The 20360-nt window shown below is 45.8% G+C and overlaps 1 protein-coding gene across 1 annotated transcript in view; it reads left to right on the top strand.

Annotated features, from left to right (window-relative positions):
- Nucleotides 1-1893: 1893 nt before the first annotated feature.
- Nucleotides 1894-20360, top strand: part of Mecom (MDS1 and EVI1 complex locus) — a 548190-nt gene continuing 529723 nt past the window's right edge. Inside the window, exon 1 of the mRNA XM_032898551.1 lies at nucleotides 1894-2032. Coding sequence (XP_032754442.1) covers nucleotides 1996-2032 — 37 coding nt within the window. The 5' untranslated portion in view covers nucleotides 1894-1995. The remainder of the gene's footprint in view (nucleotides 2033-20360) is intronic.

The following is a 20360-nucleotide window of genomic DNA, read 5'->3' as shown; positions in this document are numbered from 1 at the left end:
GGTGTAGAGTAGTCATTGGTGTCTTTGAATATATTAAAAGTAGTCCCCCCCGTGCTCGTGCTTGTGCCTGGGAACACACACACACACACACACACACACACACACACACACACACCTGCACACAGTAGGCTCCTGGCGCTCTAGTAGGTCTTGTAAATTCCTAGGTGCCTCTGTGGGGGAGGGGAGATGGCAGAATTCCCTGGGGTTCACGTGTGTGTGGGCTCCAGCATTTTCTCCTCTGGAAGCTGTTTTCACTCCTGTTCTCTGCCATTTCCTCCTTTACCTCCTCTGTCTCTTCCTCATATTTCAAGGTTACACATCTGTCTCCCTTGGGAGCTGTAGTTCGGTTCTCTAGGGACCTGTATTTTATGTCTGAATGCCTCTGGAATTACACAGCTCTGGGGAGGGGAAGGTAGTGGGTATCCTTAGTTGAGGTAGGTGTTGTAAGCGTTGGTTTTCTTGGCCACCGAAGCCCCCTGGGAATTGAACCTAGATATTAGCTCTCTCACAACCGCAGTCTGAGCTCAGACAAAATGAATACCAACAGGTGCAACTGAGTCCCAACAACCCGCCTGTCCTCCATTCTCTCTCAGAGAAGACGCCAGGACCAGCTCCCCCCCCCCCTGTTCTTTCTGACTTGAGTATGAGGATGGTAGCAGCACCGCACGGAAAAGATTGCAATTTTCTTTTATGGCGTCTGGCAGGATTTGCAGCAGATATTAATGGAGACATAAATAGCACGTGGAAGGTATTGAACACAACTGTTTAATGAAAGAAGGTTGTACTAAGAGAAAAATCCATACTGAGTTGGGAGTGATTCATACCTCGAACACACCTAACCCCTTGCGTCCTCCTCTCTGCCTGCACACTTCATTAGTAAATTCAGTAATTAGGCACATTTCAACAATGTTCTTTTTGTATTTTCTAGGTATGCGTATGGAATTTCCCCCCTTCCTCCTTCTGGTGACCCCAGAGGTTGTAGGTTTCAGTAAGTGAGTGGAAATGGCAGGCAGACTGAGTAGCAGCAGGAGGCCGGAAGGTGACGGCCGACCTTAGGCAAGGCAGGAGGTCTTGGATGTCAAACACCCAGCACGGCGGGACCCGGGCATCAAGGGCGATTGTTGCTACTTGATGGAAACAGACTACTGAAATGTTCCAAGGATAGCAGCTACCGTTGGTATTATAGCTAAAATCGAGAACCGGTTATTCATCCAAAGCGGAAGCCCCGGGAACTTCAGGAGGAGAGCGCGGGCAGCAACAGCAGATCTCTCAAGTTCAAGATGCTTCTCGCCTTCTGATAATGCGTTCACGGTCCAGCCCTCAACCTAGTTCTTTTGAAGACGGAAAGATTTAACCTAAAGTATTTTTTTCCTCCTCCGCTCGTTTCCCCTATAGACAATGTAATTTATGTTGGAGAAAACATTAATAATAATTACAATGCAGGCTTATTGTTGACTCCCACACAGACATAGTCCTCTGCCCCACGAATCAATTCTCTGTCCAAGACTTTGCATTTCTTTTCTTTTTCTTTTTTTTTTTTTTTCCCCGTTTGGGTGAAGTGTCTGCTCCCTCCAGCTCCCCACGCTCGCTCCCCGCCCCTGCCGCCCTCCCCGTAGCTCCCTTTCTCCGCCTCCTCGGCGATTGCCATCTGACAAGATCTCCAAATCAAAGTGATAAATCGCTCCAAACTTTTTTGGCGGCGCTGAGATGTTGGAGGGGCGTCTAACGCGCATGTGCGAAGGTGTCCAAACTGACAATGCTAGAGATAGCGAGTGTGGATTGAGAGAAAGAGAGAGGGAGGGAGAGAGAGAAAGACCGAGTGTGTGTGTGTGTGTGAGACGAGACGAGAGAGAGAGAGAGAGAGAGAGAGAGAGAGAGAGAGAGAGAGAGAGAGAGAGGAGGAGGAGGGAGGGGAGAGAGAGACCAAAAGAAGGAAAAGATCCAAGAAAAAAAAAAACCTAACCACCCAGCAGCGGCTGCAGAACTGGGCACAGCATGAGATCCAAAGGCAGGGCAAGGAAACTGGCCACAAGTAGGTGCAATATCCCTTTTCTATTGGCTTCCCCCCCTTCTCTGCCATCTTGCATATCTGTGTCTAGCACTCGGGGAGAGAGCGCGGGCTGCTTTGGCGCGGGGGGCCCCGGGTGGAAGGCAGGCGCAGCGCAGCCTGCAGCCCGAGCAACCTGCCGATTTCTGCCTCCGCTCCCTGGCTCCTGCTCAGGGCGCAGTGGAGCCGCGGTAGCCCTGAGCCCCGCACCAGGACCAGCTGTGGCAACTCCGGGGTGGGGGTGGGGGCAGCAAAAAGCTGAGTGGGAGGGAGGAGAGCGCGCGCGAGTGAGCGCGAAGGGGTGGGGGGAGAGGAGAGTGTGTCCCCCTCCCCTCCCCTCCCCCCCCAGGCGGGGAGAGTCGCCTCTGGCCAACCAGCTAGTCCCCGGAGCTGGAGGAGGGGGGAGGGGGGGCGGGCAGGGGAAGGGCGCCTTTCCGAAGCTCTGTTTGTTTCTGGGGTTTGGGATGGGTGGCGGGCTCAGAGGGAGCCGCGGTGGCTGTGGCGGCAGCGGGCCGCGATGGAGTTGGGAAAAGTTGCGAGGCGGCCGCTTGCAAGTTGCGCGGGCGATCGGCGCTGCGCCGAGCCGCGGCTGCGGTAGTGGGCGCTGTGCGCTCGGTCCTTGTGCGCGGCGGCGTGTGCGGCGCGGCGGGAGCTCTGGGGAAGGGGAGGCAGAGGTGTGCGGGGGGGCGCGGTCCTGGGGATGGGTTGGGGAGCCCCGGCAGCGCCGAGCTCTCGGCTCGGCAGAGTCACTGGGCAGGTGGGGAGAGCGGAGGCCGCGCTGGCGTTCTCCGGCCTGGGGGCGGAGGGCGCGCGGCCAGCCGAGAACGCAGCACCATAAGGCCGGGAGGGCGCGCTCCGACCCGAGAAGCCCGGGCTGGCAGGGCGCCGAGTGACCCCCAGGGGGCGGGCTGTCGGAACTCGGGGCCGCCGAGGGGGCGCAGCTCAGTCTGCCACTTTCTTTCTGGGTGCAGCAGGGGTCCCGGGTCATTGGTCCTCCCCGGCGCCCTCTGCCTGCCCGGAGCGGAGCAGCCTCGGTCACGCGGGACTAGGGCAGTGGGGTTTGAGGCTACGGGGAACGGGACTCCCATCCCCCACGCTTTCAGCGAAGGCTTGGGTGACACTCAGGGACAGCGTAGGGTGGGAAGCGTTGCTTAGCACGGACCAGCAGGCGTCTGAGCTGGGTTTGTTCACATGCTTCCGCCCAGCGTTGAAGGGGACCCGGCGAGCAGCCTGCAGTGTATTTTCTCCCTCGGATATCAGAGCTGCTTCGGGAGGGGACCGGCCAGACCGCCCAAGCCTCTCACACTTGGACTTGAGGAATCTCGAACTCTCTTAATTGTTTTGTTTCGGATCAGAGGCAAAAGATAGGATGTGGGTATATGTTTCCCACAGTGAAGTCCCCAAGCGTACCCCCCCTCCCAATCCCTTGCACATTGGAATTTAGGGCTGGAAGCGCTGCATGCGGCACCACCGGGCGCGTCCTGGCGCAGCGGCGCCGGCTACAGTCGCAGCTCCCCTGCATTCTCGGTGTGGAGAATCCAACGTAACGCCCGGCGAGACGCCGTCCTCGCGGGCGTCTTTCCAGAGCTCCAGCCACTCCGTACTCGTGTCCTGCACTCACACACTCTCTAGCGGCATCTTTTCTCTCGGAACTCAGGTCGCAGGGATCAATCTAAATACAGGGCCGTCGGCCTCCTCGGTCAGTCAGCCTGCTTCTTTCTCTGCTCCCACGGCTCCTTTCACTTCGTTGTAACAGTGTAAAGTGCGCCAGCGAAACTGTTTTTCCTGTTGGCTTTTCATTGAGCCCGGTGTCTTTATTTTCATCTGAGAGAGAATAAATGCACACATGCTTGATGGCTTTGAGACTTCAAAGGTTAGGTGTGTGTGTGTGTGTGTGTGTGTGTGTGTGTGTGTGTGTGTGTGTGTGTGTGTGTGTTTGAGGAGAGGCGGGGAGCTCGTTTCAACAGCGCAGTAAGTTGTGAAATGAAAGCCTAACTAAGGCTTTGCACCCTGCCTGGTTGCCCTGCATCCGACCAAGCGGAAGCAGACAGCAAAACCTTTCGAATTTTCTTAAGGATCGTACCCCCCTCCCCGCCCCGACCCGGCGAGCCTTAGCTATGTTAATTGCTAAGCAAGCTGTACACCCTGTAGCCCACTACTGAGCCCCGAAGCTGAGCCTCCTTTCTGATCTGATGAGACTTGTCAGTCACCGCATGTGAGATACATTGATTTTTGTCTCGTGTCGGGTAAGGATGCCCGTGTGCTTTCTAAAGAGCGGGACCCCAGGCTTAGGAACTTTTCCTGCTGAGTCCCCGGTTCCCACTAGCAGGGCTTTACTGCTTCGGCGGCGGCTGCCTTCCAGAGACACGGGCGCTGCTTCGTGCAGTTTTCAGCTACCTTCTGAGCAATAAAGGAAATCATATCAGAACTACGGATTTTTGTATTTTAAAGCGCTATTTCCTTTCGCCAAACTGCGCGTGGCAGAGGTGGCTGGTGACCCCTGCGGTGCAATCATCCAACGGAAACTTAGCTGTTTGCAGGCACTATCTCCCCCCCCCCTTTTCCTGAGTTAGGAAGAGGTAATGTAACCAGCATATCTGAAGCAAAACAAGACAAAACCAATTTACCGTAATCCTGGCAAACGTAAGCATTACAAGAGAAACAAACCACACACAAATAGTTCTTTCTCCCAAACTCAATTATTCCTTTTCTTTTGTGTGCGTCTTTTGGTGGATGTCAGTTTAGTTTGGTCTTGACTAAAGCCCAAGGTTAGAGACCAGAGACCACATACCTTGAAAATACTCCCTGATGTTACAGGGACAGATTGCGAGCACTATCTTGGGTCTAATTTATAGGACTTATTTTTTGCACAATACTTGAAACTAATAATTTCGTTGTAACCCGTATGGGAAGATAGAAAGGTTTAATGTAAAAAAAGTTTTTTTAAAAGGGAAAAGCAAGAGAACTGACTATATACTGCCTAAAACCCGTTGACTTACATTTCCATCTTCGAGAAAAGAAAACTAAATAAAGCAAGCCCATTCTGGCAGCCAGGAGACTTCTCAGCCGTTTTATTTGGGGTGTGTGGGGCAGCTGGAGAAGCACCTGGGCCTTGCCAGAAATTCCAGTTGCCGCTCTTCCTCGGGGTGGGGGTGGGGGAAGGAAGTGAGGTAGGGTCTGCCTTGCACGTCTAGAGCCTAAAATACTGGAGGAAACCCACCCCACTTTGCCAAAGCACCAGCCTGCGGGGTTTCAATCAAAGCAATGAACGTGTTGCATCCAGTAACCCCCTTATTGCAGGTCTCCCCGGAAGTCGCTTAAGAAGGCGACGAGATTATCAAAACCCTGGCGGTGACCCGAGGCACTTGTTACTTCTGTACTTGATCTTTGTTTGGGAACAGGCACCGACGTAGGAAAAGTAGGCGCCTGCTCTGCCTCCCGTGTTTAAATTCGCTCTCCTCGCAGGCCAGCACCTAGGATTCTAAGGTTAATTCACAGCCGGGTTCAGACAGGGCGCCTTGCACGTTCATTCACCCTTAAGAAGCTGCATCCGGATAGAGACTTGCTTTCAAGTATATATTTATTTGTTTATTCCAGACTGCTTTGCAGGAGGAAAAAAATTGTTCTCCCGACAGAGGCTGAAGCTTCTTCTAGAAAGGCGCTTCGTTCGCCATTATTTGAGCATTACCCTGGCTGGCTTGGGGCTTCTTTATTTCATTTGGCACTTTGAGGCACCATTTCACCGCGGTTTGCACCCCCTTTCGGGTCTGTGTTTAGGGGAAGGTTAATTATGCTTTTCATTCTACCCCTCATCCCCAACACCGTGGGAGAGGACGGTTCATTAGCTGCAGAGCCTTATGTGCCGGTACTGGGAGTCTCAGGTTTTGGCGACTGTGTGCTTCTGTTCTGTGTCCTCTGTGTGAGCTTGTAATTTTTGAGGATAGCCCGTCTCACACTTTTTTAAGGGGCCTACTCCCCTGTGCTGACACTCAACAAGGATTGTAGAATAGAAATTAAGCCTTTCCAGGAGATTCATATTCTCTTTCTCTTTCTCTCTCAAATTGAAGGTAATGGGTCTTGTAAGCAGTTTCTTTTTAAACTTGTGGTCGTCTGAGAGCTTATTTTGTTTTACTTTTGGAAGTATGGGGCAGGTTAACAGAGGCTACAGCATGGGCCAGGGCAGGGAGGCCACAGCTGAGGACTTCTGGCTGGGTCTAACCCTGGCCAGAGGGGCAAGAGGGCACAATTAGTAGTTCCCTGAGCTCCCACCTTGGACTCCTCTCTTGTGGCATCCCCCCACAAGTGTGTCAGAGTGGAGGGGCTTCACTGGTCACAAGCTCATTCGTGGTTCCTAAGGTACCAGGAGCTAGACAGCTCAATTCTTTATAGCTGATGATACCTGGGACTCTTCATTTCCAAACTGCTGGGTGTAGAGAAGAAAACTGGCCCTCATGGCGCCTCTGAGCTGAATAGGGAAAGTCACAGGAATGTCCCCTCCTTCAGAGCATACTGTTTCCAGTCCCTTCCAGTCCTGTTGCCTCCCCAGACTTCTTGTTTTGAGCTCAAGGATTTGATTAAACAGTGCACCCCCTCTTCCACTCCAGGGTGCTTAGCATCTCATGCACCACTTGCCTTGAGCCTTGTTTACCACAGTGTAGACACATGCAGACCATGGGCAAATCTCTCACAGTCCTGTGCCTGGTTCTGGAACATTCTTGTGCACCACATCATTTATTCACTCCCTCCCCAGGGCATTCCCTAAGGTCTGAGGGAAGGGCTCTGAGGTGGGCTTATGGGGAGACACCCAGGAAGATGCCATGCACTGTTTTCTGGGGTGATGCTTAACCCATTCAGGACTGGAAGGTGCGGTCCAGGCATTTCTGTAACAAGCCCTTCTGAGGTGATCCGCAGTCCTCTGACCATTTCCCCACCCCACTAGCCAGGATCCTCTTTCTAAAATTAGATTCTTCCCCTGTTCCCACTCTTCTGGCCTCCTGAGGAGTTTCAAGGAACTTGGCCGCTTTGAGAGGACTGCCGGAGGAGAGGGGAGGGGCCGGAGAGGGGCAGAATTCTTCTTCCAGACCCCTAGTTTGTACACATTGCTATCCCCACCCCTAATATATAACAATTTTTTTTTAAAAAAAAATTGTTAACTGCTTTTGCTTACCTGCCATGCAAGAAACTTCAGAGAAGTTTCAGCACAGGGGAGAAAATGTTTACAAAACTCTGCAGGCGTGGGGCACTACTGGAGCAGAGCAAGAGTGACGCACACTTGCCCTCCTTTAAGTGCCCTGCTTGGGGCAGATTGTTTGAGTGTGGTTCAGATAGTGCTGTGGCTCTAACTAATGGCTTCTACCTTTTTAGTTCAAGTGGGAAGCGAGAAAGGCCTGGATTCCTTGTCCAATGGGTCCCTCTGGAGACCAGGTCCTGGCTCCTGGCCAGTTCTGTACAATGTCAACATTGAATATTTGAATTCCCAGACTCCATTTAACAAGTTTCTAAATAAATAAACTCATTGTGTGTCTGTGTTTAAAATTATTTCACCTCTTTCACAAAAGCTTAATATATTGATCTCGCAAGTCGATTTTCAAAAAATTAAAATAAGATAAACAAACAAACAGAGCTTAAGCCATTTTTCACAGCCAGGACTCCTCCACAGTCCGTGTGTATCGCAAAGGCGTTCTCGTACTAGGGTGTGGGCAGAGGCTTGTTAGAGGCTGAGTTATTCCATGGGACCGGAGAGCACATCAGAATAAAATAAAGCAAAAAGTTCAGGCAGATAGCAACTTAGAATAAAACAAATCAAATAGAATAGGGTACGTTCAGAAAGCCAGCGAAACATTAATCATATCTAAAATGAGGGTGCAGTTGTGTGGATTCAGTGTCTTGAGTTATTTGATAATTCTGAACAGTGGATCTGTCGGGTTTCCCTGGCTTCTTATAGACCTTTCAACTCTCAAAATATACAAAGGCAAGAAGGAAGGATCTTTTTATGGGGGTTTGATTCTGGGCATTTTCTGTGTAAGCTGGATGGAAAACATACATTATCCCAATGTTTCAGTTTAGTCAAGAGAACAATGTGAATCTTACTGTGTGATCCCTGATCTTTTACTCAGGCTTTTTTTTTTTTGGACAGCCACAAAGTATTTTATGCAGATGGGAGTTCCAAGTCATGCCATGTTGTCTAATTGTTCTAAGAAGTCTTTTTCTTTCCTTTCCTTTCCTTCCTTCTTTCCTTCTTTCTTTCTTTCTTTCTTTCTTTCTTTCTTTCTTCTCTCTCTCTCTCTCTCTCTCTCTCTCTCTCTCTCTCTCTCTCTTTTTAAGAAAGGCAAGTTCCAGGTCTCTTTTGAGTGTGGACTCCACCTGGAGTTGTTAGGAAAGAAAGTGGAATTTGCTTTAATTTATTTGTGTAAAAGTCCATTATTAAAAAGAATGGGATTTGAAAGGGCACATAGCAAAACCCTTAACATTTAGCTGGTAATGTGGAGAGCTCAAAGCCAAGGGAAAAATACCACCAACCCATGCAAACCCTGAAATAGACTACAATGACCTCAGCCATTTTCGTTTTCAGAAATAATAGCCATAATTAAACTGGGAGGGGGGAGAGTTTGGCTCGGATATGCGTTCTTCTGCATTATTGTTAAGTTCTTTTGTCATTAAAGAACTGTTTCATTATAAGAGAGGGGGAAGCAACTGAATTTTTAATCAAACTGCTGATTCTTCAAAGGTGTTCATTCTGGAATTACTTTTAATTTTGACTTCAGTTATTCTATTCAGCAACAAACATGTTTTTGGTTTGCATGTTCAGTCCAATCATTGGCTACTAATTTTATTGTAATTCCAAAGGATAAATCATCTAGCAAACAGATTGTATTAATTCTTCTGTTAAGGACGTGCTCAGGAGTCAATGACTGTGTAGCAGGCAGGGCTGAGAAGGAATCTTACCCTTGTTAAGAAGCTGCCTGAGGATTTAATTTTGTACACTGCTGTTGTTCGAATGATGGTATTTACAGAAGTTTCTTCAATGCAGCTGTCGGTAGGGTTTGCTGATATTTTATACAACAAATATTAACGAAGTCCTGCTGTGTGGTAGGCTCCATGCTTGGTAATGCATGGTTTCGGCTCTCACGAACATTTAAAATGTGCACAGCAGTGTTTGAATTGAGTGTGGTCCCTGATTGAATAGCTAGGTCAGCTGCAAGCTATTGGTGGCCCCTTCTGAAGCTAGAGCAATCATACCACCCTCCCTGGGCATCTTGTGAAGTGGAAGTAATGATACCACCCTCCCTGGGCATCTTGTGAAGTGGAAGTAATGATACCATCGGCCTTGGGCTCTTGGGAAGTAGGAGTGACGTCTGTCCATCAGGTGAACGTTAGCCAAGTGCAGCTTCAATCACCCACTCACTCAGTCAGTCAATCATATATCTTAATCATTTCCTGTTTGATTTATTAATTAAAATTCCAGAAGAGGAAATATCCCCTTCAGTTTGCTAGTCTATGTTTTTATCCAGCCTCAGTTTTAGAAGTATTTATATGCCCGTAGGAAACGTCTAATTTGCCTTCCTGGTAAGTTATACCCTTGGATAAAGGCAGGTTGCATATACAACGTGGACACATTAAAATTGAAGCCAAACTAGGCAATAAATTTATTGTGAAAAGTCAAGAAGCTTGTTTAGTGTGTGTGTGTGCGTGTGTGTGTGTGTGTGATGTATGTGTGTGTTACATGTGTTTGTGTGTATTTATATATGTGTGTGGTGTGTGCATGCATGTGCATGTATGGAGTGTGTATATGTGTGTATGTGTGGTGTGTGTGTATGTATGTGTGTGTTTAGTGTGTATATGTATGTGTGTTATGTATGTGTGTATGTGTTTATGTATGTGTGTGGTATGTGTTTATGTATGTGTGTTATGTATGTGTGTATGTGTTTATGTATGTGTGTGGTATGTATGTGTGTATGTGTTTATGTATGTGTGTGGTATGTATGTGGTATGTGTGTGGCATGTGTGTGTGTGTGTGTGTGTGTGTGTTTGTGGTATGTGTGCATGCACACTTGCTTATGTTTTGATAGGTGAAAGTACTTACCCCAGGATCTGATATCCGACCATTCTAGAAAGGAATCTATGACAGTAAAGGTGTGTCTTTCTTTCTCTCTATGCTTGCTCATCGTTACTTGGCTAACACAACAACAACAACAACAACAACAACAACAACAACAACAACAACAACCAAACTGAAACACGTTTTCCTCCCTTTGTAGCCACAGGACACCAATCTTTTTTATTTCTTATTTAATCCAGTTCTTTGGTTTGTGGGCTAGGGTATGGGAACAGTAAACAATTAGGAGACATGGGGTTCTCCACTGAGCATATTCAGAGGAAAAGTTGGCCCTGCCTTTCTGGGAAGGTCCAGATGTCATGTCCTGCACATCTGTTATGAGGAGTCCAACTGCCATTAAGAACCTACATCTAAGGGAAGGGGAGAAACTGTTCTTTTAAAGGATTGATTATATTAACCGGCTGGAGTGGCTTTCTTGGAGATGAAAGTTAGATGTGTTCCGAGGGCATGTGAAAATAAACACGTCGGTCTCAGTGATCATGCAGTGTGCTGCTGGCTTAGGCACAGGTGAATAAGAAGCTAAGTCAGGCTCTGAGGATTCCAAGGGTGAAAAGCCGTGGCACAGTAGCAATGCAATAGACACAGCTGAGGAAGGTTGGACTGAGCAATTATGTCAGTGCTTTCCCATCCAACATAGCCGGGACATTGTTATACACATAGAAGCATGTTTGAGTAGTAATGAGACATGCTTATAAGAAATTCCAATGAGTCCTCAGATACTTGTCCCCCAATTTTGCACCCAATGCTAAGATCTAGTTTCCGTTACACTCTGAAGCCTGGGTGACTTGAGCGAATGTTGGTTCTGGTTCAGAGCCTGCCTCTCAGCTGCTCACTAGCTGGATGAAGTAAGAGCATGTGGCTTGATCATCCTGGCTTCCAGCTTCCTTCCTTATGGACAGGGGCAGTTGTATCATCTGAGATTTGACCATTCGACGGATATAGAATGCGTTAAGTGGAATGCAGGCACGACTTGGGTTCATTGTGTCTCACTAACTTTTTAAGCTTCTTTCTACCTTTAGTTTAACATGCCCTTTCAGTCTGTCCTTCTTTCCCTCTGACCAGCTACCCTTCTGTTTCTCCCTTCCAGCTCTTGGCTGTGATGTTGCCAGTGATAAACCACCTGGAAAGCACATTCGGAAAGGAGGTATCAGTCCAAGTTTTCACCAATGCAACCCTTCATCCCCATAGTCTGTAAACCAATGCATACTGTCCTTTGACTGTTAACGGCTAGCTACTTATGATCCCATCTACATTCTCACTTATTCAGGCTCCTCCTGAAGGACTGCTAGAGTGGAGACTTCTCTATGTTTCACCCCGACTGTGTAGCATTAACATGTCACCATTTTGGAATTTTATGACACAACCTCCCATCTTCATTGTATCTCTCTTCTTTCCCTGGCTTAATCAGACAGAGCCCTGGTCTGATTTGTGCCTACTATGAGGCTTGCATAGGCAGTTATCACTCCCATTTGGTGATGTGCTTAGTGCTGGACTTCCGTGGGTTATGCCAAACCCCTCAGTTTCTTCGCCTGGGAAACCTATGCAGTTGGTAATGTCAGCACTCGGACTCAGGGATAGATGAAACTTTAGTTGTATACTAAATCCCCAGTTGGCCTGTCTTGACAGTGAGAAACCACCTGGAAAGCACATTTGGAAAAGAGGTGTCGTTTTAAGTTTTCACCAATAGTGTCTCTCATTTTGCCAGTGCGGGCCCATCTCCTGGCTCCTCACTTGAGTCCCACGTGACTCTAAACTGCGGTCATGTGGAGCTGCAGGATGTCGGTGGAGCCAAGGGAGAGACAGTGAAGATGTTGATGGATTCAAGGCATTCTTGTATGGTGACACATGGGGACTTTTATCTCACAGAAGTCATCAAAAGCCACATTTCTACGTAAATCCTGACCCATTCATGTAATATTAATACAGGCATAAAAACAAAGAGTTTTGTGGTCTATTTTAATGCTCCTTTGTGATTAAGGAGTCTTTCACACGGCTTAAGCTTGACAGATGATGTTGTACTGAATCTTGTTTTACTGAGACTAGATGAAGCCCACTCTTTCCACTCTGCCCCCTTCAGAGACATGCAAGACTGACTTCTTCTCTGTCTGCCCACTCCCCCACTCCCAGTTTCACAAGTGCCTCATGTCTATGGAGGAAACAGAGTTATTCCTTAGGTAACTTTGCTCAAACTTGAACAGCCAAAGGGCTTCAGTGCTGAAAGCCTCTTGCTTCAAAACCTGTCTAGTGTGACTTCCTGTGCTGTCCAGTGTGACTTCCTGTGCTGTCTAGTGTGACTTCCTGTGCTGTCTAGTGTGACTTCCTGTGCTGTCTAGTGTGACTTCCTGTGTTGGTATTAGGAATACCTATAAATTGGGTAGGAGCCTGTGTGTGTGTGTGTGTGTGTGTGTGTGTGTGTGTGTACTCATCCATGCAGGTGTACATGGAGGCCAAAGATCACTGTTAGATTGTCTTTCCCATTTGCTTGTGTGACTTATTTTCAAGTTGGGCTCTTTGCTGAACCTAAAGTTTACCTCTCTGGCTAGACAAGCCGAGCAGTGCATTCATTAGGTTTAGATGCATGCACAGCCATGTCTGCGTTTCATGCTTTCTAGAAGGTACACAAATACACAACCGGTCATACCACTTTGAGAGGTCATGGACTTCCAAATTTCAGTCATGAATATTAAAGAAGTTTACCTCTAAACTCACCCTGGTATATTATAACGTAAGATCCTAAAGTCCTCAACATTCTTTTAGGATAACCTTAGAAATATTATTTTTTTTTAATCACAGAATTTACACTCTACATATAACTAAAAGACTGTGTCACACAGAAAGTACAATTTGTTGTTGCTGTTGCTGTATACCACTTGCTAACAGGCACCGCTCTTCACTCATCTTTCCATGAAAATTCCTGCACTTTTCCTCGTGTACATAATAGATATTAGCACATATATGTATGCACACACATGTATATATACATTCAGGTAATATACATGTACACATATGTGCACACACAAACATGCATGGACATACATGTATACATACAAACATGCATGCATGTGTGCATACATACGTGTTTACGACTTGCTTTTGTCTGTACATGTCATTTTGACTCATTCTTTTCAAAAGCAGCAGAGCTCCACCGTTTGGACCTAACACATCATGCTCAACCAGTCCTCTGGTTTAGAATGACATTTCGGTATTTTTCCAGTTTTCGGAAAAGAACAGACAGGGAAGTTCCCCTAACTAGGGCTCTGAGGGAAACTGAAAGCAAAGTCTACAATTAAAGAGGCAGTTCAGGATGAAGCATGCCAGCCTCTGAGATGCAGGCACAGCAGGCTTCGAGGAGGTCAAGGGGGGTTACCTCACCCTGTCAGGGCAGATCTGATTTCCTAGCATCTTTACCGAACCCTCCCCCACCCGACCGGAGGATCAAGGGTCTAAGCCCAGAGCCAAGGTACATCTTTGAAAGATCCACTGTGATCTATCAGAGATTTGAGCATAAGGAATTCCTTTGGATCTGTCTTTCTGCCCCATTTGCATTTTCTCCTGCTGTGGAGCAGGCCAGGCTTGAGTCAATACACACGGTCCCAACTGGACAAGCAGGCTGTCAGGGTTTAAAGTTTTAATTTTTTTGTAATTTCCTTGTTGAGGGGGTACATTATCATCACACTGCTCTGTCCATTGAAAATACTTTAAGCTGGTGGACGCAGGTATTGCATAAACGAGGAAGGCTACCGAAGCCAATATGAACTTACTTTGATATTCTTAAAAACTTGTCTATAATAATTTCTAGCTTATGAATTGGAAAGACCATTTATGTAGCAAATGTTTTTAACTGGCTAAGCAGACTATGGAAAAAATTTTATAATGGAAACTATCTCTTATTTATAACTATAGCATTTAAAAAGTGACAGTATAATGTTATACCCTGAAGTCCATAAGATGCAAAACTCCATTTTATTGTAAGTTATAAACCAGGATAGGGAGATTTCTGAAGGGTGACTTTCTTTGGCAATGTTTTTGATTAAATATAAAAAAAATCCTGAAATAATTAGTTCAACTCACACACATAGTTTTACACACATACACACACACACACACACACACACACACACACACACACAAAGAGACACAACAACACAGAGTGTTGAATAGCTGAGTTTTAGTTCTATTGGGAACTACTTTGCTTATTAAAGCTCATTGGATTGTATGAGATTAAAACTATACTGGTATTTTAGATTATGTTTGCCCAGATACCACTCAAGGAATTAAAATCTAACCATATAAATCTTTTAATGAATTAAGTTACTTCAATTTTGATTCCTTAGAGTTCAGAAGTTGTTATGAGTTCATTTTTAATTGTGTGTGTGTGTGTGTGTGTGTGTGTGTGTGTGTGTGTGTGTGTGTGTTTGGATGCACAGAACATTTTTTTCAAATACATTTTAAATTTAATCCATCAAATCAGACCAATAAACCATCATAGAGCGGCTGGTATAGATAACAAGACAAACAAAAAACTCTGAGAAACTCTGTTCCTTAGAACCATTTGACAGATGTGCTTGGCCGTGGTTTGTAAGTAAGAGGGTAGCCATGTCATCTTGCTGTTTATCAATAAGGACAAAGCAGATCCAGAGCTTGAAGCATGGATCCTATGTCTATTCTTTCATCAAATATTTTTATTAGCACTGTGAAGCCAGTGCCTGTGCGGTTGGTGATCACTGCCTTCACCCCCTTCCCCCACCCATACAACAGATGTTTATTGATCACCTAAATTCTAAGGGAAGGAGGGCAAGAGACAACAACCCTGGTAAGGCTTCTGCCCATGTGGAGCTCACATGGGTTATATGCTAAGGAGTACCCAAGTCATGCATGAGTGTAGCAGTCAGGGGACAGACTCAGACATTGCTTCTCACCACCTCATTGAGACAGGGTCTTTTGTTGTTTGTTCCATGGATATGCTAATCTTGTTGGCCCTCAAGCTTCTGGGAATTGTGTTTCTGCCTCCTATCTCTCTGTAGGAGTTGAGTTACAGATATGCATCAACACTGCCAGCTTTACAGGACTTCTGGGGATTTGAACTTGGGTCCTCAAGCTTGTTTGGGCAATGATTTAGTTTCTGAGCTCAATGGGGGATCTTTATTATGTGCTTGATGGGTGGCACACTGATAGTTGGAAAGTTGCAGACATAGACATTTGCTTTCTTCTTAATTCTTGGAAGAGGCAGATAAAACATACATGTTATAAGTAATACCTCATGCACTTCATACATTTATCGTGGCATGCATTTATAGACACATGCATGGTACACATTTAGTTGACTCCATGCACGAGGAGCTTACAAAGAGATGATTCTGTACCTTTATAGATGAAGGGAGTGAGAGCCCTGTGTTTGATCTGCAAACACTGGGTTAGAGGCACCATCAGAGAAAGCATACTAAATTCCGGGACCCCAAATTTAGTTCAGTTAAATAAATATTTATTGAGCACACACATTAAGAATTTCAAGGCTTGCGCTGAGCATATAAAGAGAAATAAAATTTGTTCCCTGCCCTTAAGGAAGGTAGAATCCTTTGGGATGCATGCAAACATGCAAACAGATTATTTTCATGCAGGGGTGGGGCCCGATGATGAGAATGAAAGCAAGGACAGGGGTCAGACTGACTGAAGTGCAGTGCCCTGAATAGGTAGGGCAGTATGAACAGGAGTCAGCGCAGTGTCCTGAGCAGTAGATAGGTGTGAATAGGATGCCCCATTATGTCAGTTCCCAGACGAGAATTCAGTATTCCTTCATTTCTTTTTCAGGAAAAATGCTTCAATTTTGAGAATTACAACTTACATGATTTTTTAAAAAAGATTTCTAAAATATTTATTTGTTTTTATTTTCTTGTGCATGTCTGGTGCCCATGGAGACAAGAGGAAGGCACTAGATCCTCGAGAACTGAAGCTACAAATGGCTATGAGGCACCATGTGCTAGGGCTCAAACCTGGGTTTTCAGGAAGAGCAGCGTGTGCTTTTAACCGCTAAGCAATCTCTCCAATCATTATAAACACTTTTAAATTAAATTAAACATGTGTGTGTGTGTGTGTGCGTGTGTGCGTGTGTGTGTGCGTGTGTGTGATCATATTAACTGAATTGGCACAGGATGTCCTTGGGACTCTGCTCTAGTGTGGTTCTGTGGATGAGCACGTCGTCCGTTCCCACTGTCCCAGCTTTAAGTTTTGCCCCATGTGTAATTCTCATACCCTTTCCTGACATTGGCCAACAAGTTCTTTCGGTAGATGTTTCCTCTCTTATCCATGAGCAGCTCTGGTTGCAAAATGATGCTCAAACTGAAGTTTGAGTTGTTTCAAAAGGAATGTCTTATTTCTAGGCTCAATCTTCTCCCACTCAGTCACTCACTCACTCTTCCTCCTCCCACTCGGTCCTCTTCCTTCTCTGCCCTCTCTCTCTTCCTCCTCCTTTTTGTTCTTATTCTTCTTGTTTTGAGACTGGGTCTCATGTAATCCAGGTCAGCTTCAAAATCTCTCTGTATCCAAAGACGACCTTGCCCTTCTGGGATTGTAGGCATGGACTGCGATACTGGTTTCATTCAAGTCTGGGGATGGAATCCAGACAGGTCATTGTGCGTGCCTCGCAAGCACTTTAGAAACTGAGAGGTACACCCCAGACCCTAGGTTTAATCTTTATCCCACACGAAAAGAACATTACCCAAAGATGACCATATTGTCTGAAAAGTGGCTTGTGGTGCCTCATGCGGCCATGTGATTTTGTTGTTCATAAAACAGAAATAAGAAGAAAAAGAATTGCTTTTTCTTCCAGCTCTCTTTGCCAGCATCTTGCTGAGCTATGTGTGTGTGTCCCAGCCAATGTTCCAGACACAGGCTTGGCATGGAGATCGGCACATCCAATGTCATTACCACTGGGCACGGACTGAAATCCTGAGCAAAACTCCCTGTTAGTCTCTGTGCAGATGATGCTCGGGCTTTAAGCTTCCTGCTGACAGTATTGTAATGTTAAAACACGGCACAGTTGTTGAACTCATTAGCAGCCTTGTATCTCTGCTTCTTCGACTTGGTAGCTGGATCATTAAAGAGGGTTGGAAATGCCAAGGTAAAATGCATCGCGTATTCAGAGTTTTCACTGGGCCCCAAGATCATCAGCTATCTCTTCCTGCCCTTGAGTGATGGTAATCTAAGCCACCAAGGTTTACTTCTGTTACCTAATGCAGTGCAGGGGGCTACACTCTTAATCAAACTTTTAAATTAATCTTGGACATTGTCCAGGACTGTAGATGGCTTCTGAGGTGTGGAAATTTTGACTACCTGTTTCCTTTACTGATTTCAGAGTGATGAGTCTGACAGCATCACCATTACTGAGGTAGAATTCATAGTGGCTAAGAGCGTTGCTAAAGGGAAGATGACATCTACGGTGTTTTAGGCCCCAGTCACCTTAAAGATAGGTTAATAGATCCTTTCCACCTTAGATGTGAATGCTTCAAAAGTATATTTTGAAGGTTGGGGGGTGGTTTAGTGGGTAAAAAAATGCTTTCAGTTTAAGTATGGGAACCTGAGTTTGGATCTCTAGCCCTCATACAAAAGTCAGATGTGGTAGTGAATGCCCTGCGACTACATACTGGAGGAAAAGACAAGCATATCGCTGAACTTCTCTGGCCAACCATCCTATGTGAGATGGTGAGCACCAGGTCCAGCGAGAGACCCTGTCTCAAAAAATTAGGTGGCACACTGATGATGAGGCCCTATTTATTGCTGTAGACAACACTTACAGATCTTGTTGAACACAGATCAAACTTGTGCTTAACTCAAAATTCTACCAGAATTTTGCAGATTAGTGTTCATGGTACAGGAAGGCTCCATGAGCTCCTAGAGGAGAAAGGTAAATGCTAACCAACTAGAAGCGCTGTGATCTACAGCGTTGACCTGTCAGCCTGACATGTAACAGTGGCACAAGTGTTGTGGGAGTCACCAACCGCTTTCTGATTAGCTTTAAAGACCACTCCACGAGACGAAACCCATGCCTGATACTGCTTGGGTGGCCAAGAACCTGAGATTAGGTAGGCCGTGGACCTAGGAGAAAACCAAATGCTACCATTTGGCTGAATAAACACATCAATAAAATGACTCTTAATGACATTCTGTGTACCTATAGATCAGTGTCTCTCTTAGCCATCGTCAGAGAAGCTTCCTTCTGTAGTAGATGGGAGTCAATACAGAGACCCACAACTGGACAGTGTGCAGAGAGTGAGAGATTTTGGAGCACTCAACTCTGAATGGGATGTCTCCCCTCAGGACTTCAGGAGCTATGGGAAACAGGAGGCAGAGAGAATGAAAGACCCAAAGGAGATGGGCAATTCCAAGGACACAGTGTCTTTAGACATAGGCGGATTCACACGTGTGTGAACTCACAGAGACTGTGGCAGCATAAGCTCTGTACAGGTGAAATTGGACAGGGTCCCAGTACTGAAGAGGATGCTATCTCCGATTGGCATAAACTTCCAAGGGAAAATTTAGTTTTCTTCAATTGAATCTCACAGATATATTGGTTATATTTAAAAGTAGGCTCCACGTCCAACAATAGAGGGCCAACATAAAATAAATTCAAGGGTATTTCTGTAGACTTTTGTCTCATTGGGGAGGGGCATATTTGGTTTTATTGACATTTTGAAGGTTTCTAGATTTTCTGTATATTTTTATCATCATAATCATCATTGCTGTTGGTTGTTTGTTTTCTAAAGAGAAAGAGAAAGAACATGGCATGGAGAGGTGAATCTGGGTGGAGCTGGGGGAGGCAAATCATTATCAGAACATATTCTATGGAAAATTGAGGTGGAGAAGGAATTGAAGAAGATATCCCAGTGTCAGCTTCTGGTCTCCATGGGTTATCACATGGGTGAATGCAGTAGCTGCATACATGTGTATCCCACACATATAAACAAGTTAAAAAATTAGAAATTGTAGTTTGGGTGCTCTAAGTGTGTATTTTCATGAATGAAACTGTCTTGGGGGAGTCAAGATGGTTATTTAATTCCAACCTTACTCCGTTATTACTGTGGAACCTTCTGGCAGGGTCTGAACTTGTGGAGCCTCAGGACTCTTAGGTATAGAAGGTCAGTAACAATTACCTCTGCTTTGTTTTTCTCCGTAAAAGAAGAGGACACTTGTGTTAGCTTTGATAGGCCACAAAGAGCGATGCGAATTTAATAATCTAGAATACGCATATCGATGTAGAGCCACACTGGATTGAGGTCTTGGCTGGATGACCATAAGAAGCTACGACTTCTCTGTACTTTAATTCTTACTCCCCACATTGCAGATAATTAGTCACAATGATAAATAATTAATAATAATAATAACAACAACAACAACAACAACAACAACATCAATACCAAGAGAGATTATTGAGGTTTTTGTGGGCGAGTGAAGTTTATTTTCACATCTTTCTGAGGTAGGTATTACTGTCTTCATTAAAGATGAACACTTCAGAGACAGGTGATCTGTTTGCCGGGTCTCCTCACCTGAAGCGCAGAGCCGGGGCTCCAACACTGCTACTCTGCTTCTCTCTAGAGCCCAGGAAGTTAATGGGAGCCTTCTTCTGCCGTATTCTTTTCCATCCTGAAATAAAGGCAGAGTATCATGTTGCCTGGGCATTTCAGTGCTCATAAAAGGTAATACGATTTTAGATTGAAGACACCTGAAGTTAGAGAAGTGATTTCATACAACTCTTTGCAGAGGAGTTCTGCAGCAATTTTCAGCGAATAATCTCCTCCGGACAGGGCTGGTCATCTCTTTGTCATCCGTTTTCTTCCAGAGTTACCTGCATCACGGTTTCCCGTTACATTGTGATTTCAGCTTTATTCAGTGAACTTTGTAAGTCTTTGTTGAATGAATGACATCATTACTTCATTACTAAAATTGCAAGCTAATTACACCTTACAACTTCCCACACGGTGGTGCTGAGCTCTGATTTCCACTTTCTTCACAATATACCAGGGACGTGAGCTGGCCCAAGCTTACCAGAAAACTTTAAAGGGGAGGCAGGCAAGCCACAACCCTCTGAATCTTTTCTTTTGTATCTGTTCACAACTCTCCAGCGTCATTTAAACACTTAAGTTGCTTGGATCTTGCAGCAAACTATTTGTCTGCTTGAGTAATTGGATAAACTGTGTGATTTGG

Source organism: Rattus rattus, chromosome 3, assembly GCF_011064425.1.
Source record: "Rattus rattus isolate New Zealand chromosome 3, Rrattus_CSIRO_v1, whole genome shotgun sequence".
Classification (NCBI taxonomy): domain Eukaryota; kingdom Metazoa; phylum Chordata; class Mammalia; order Rodentia; family Muridae; genus Rattus; species Rattus rattus.
This window is presented reverse-complemented; position numbering and strand designations above follow the sequence as displayed.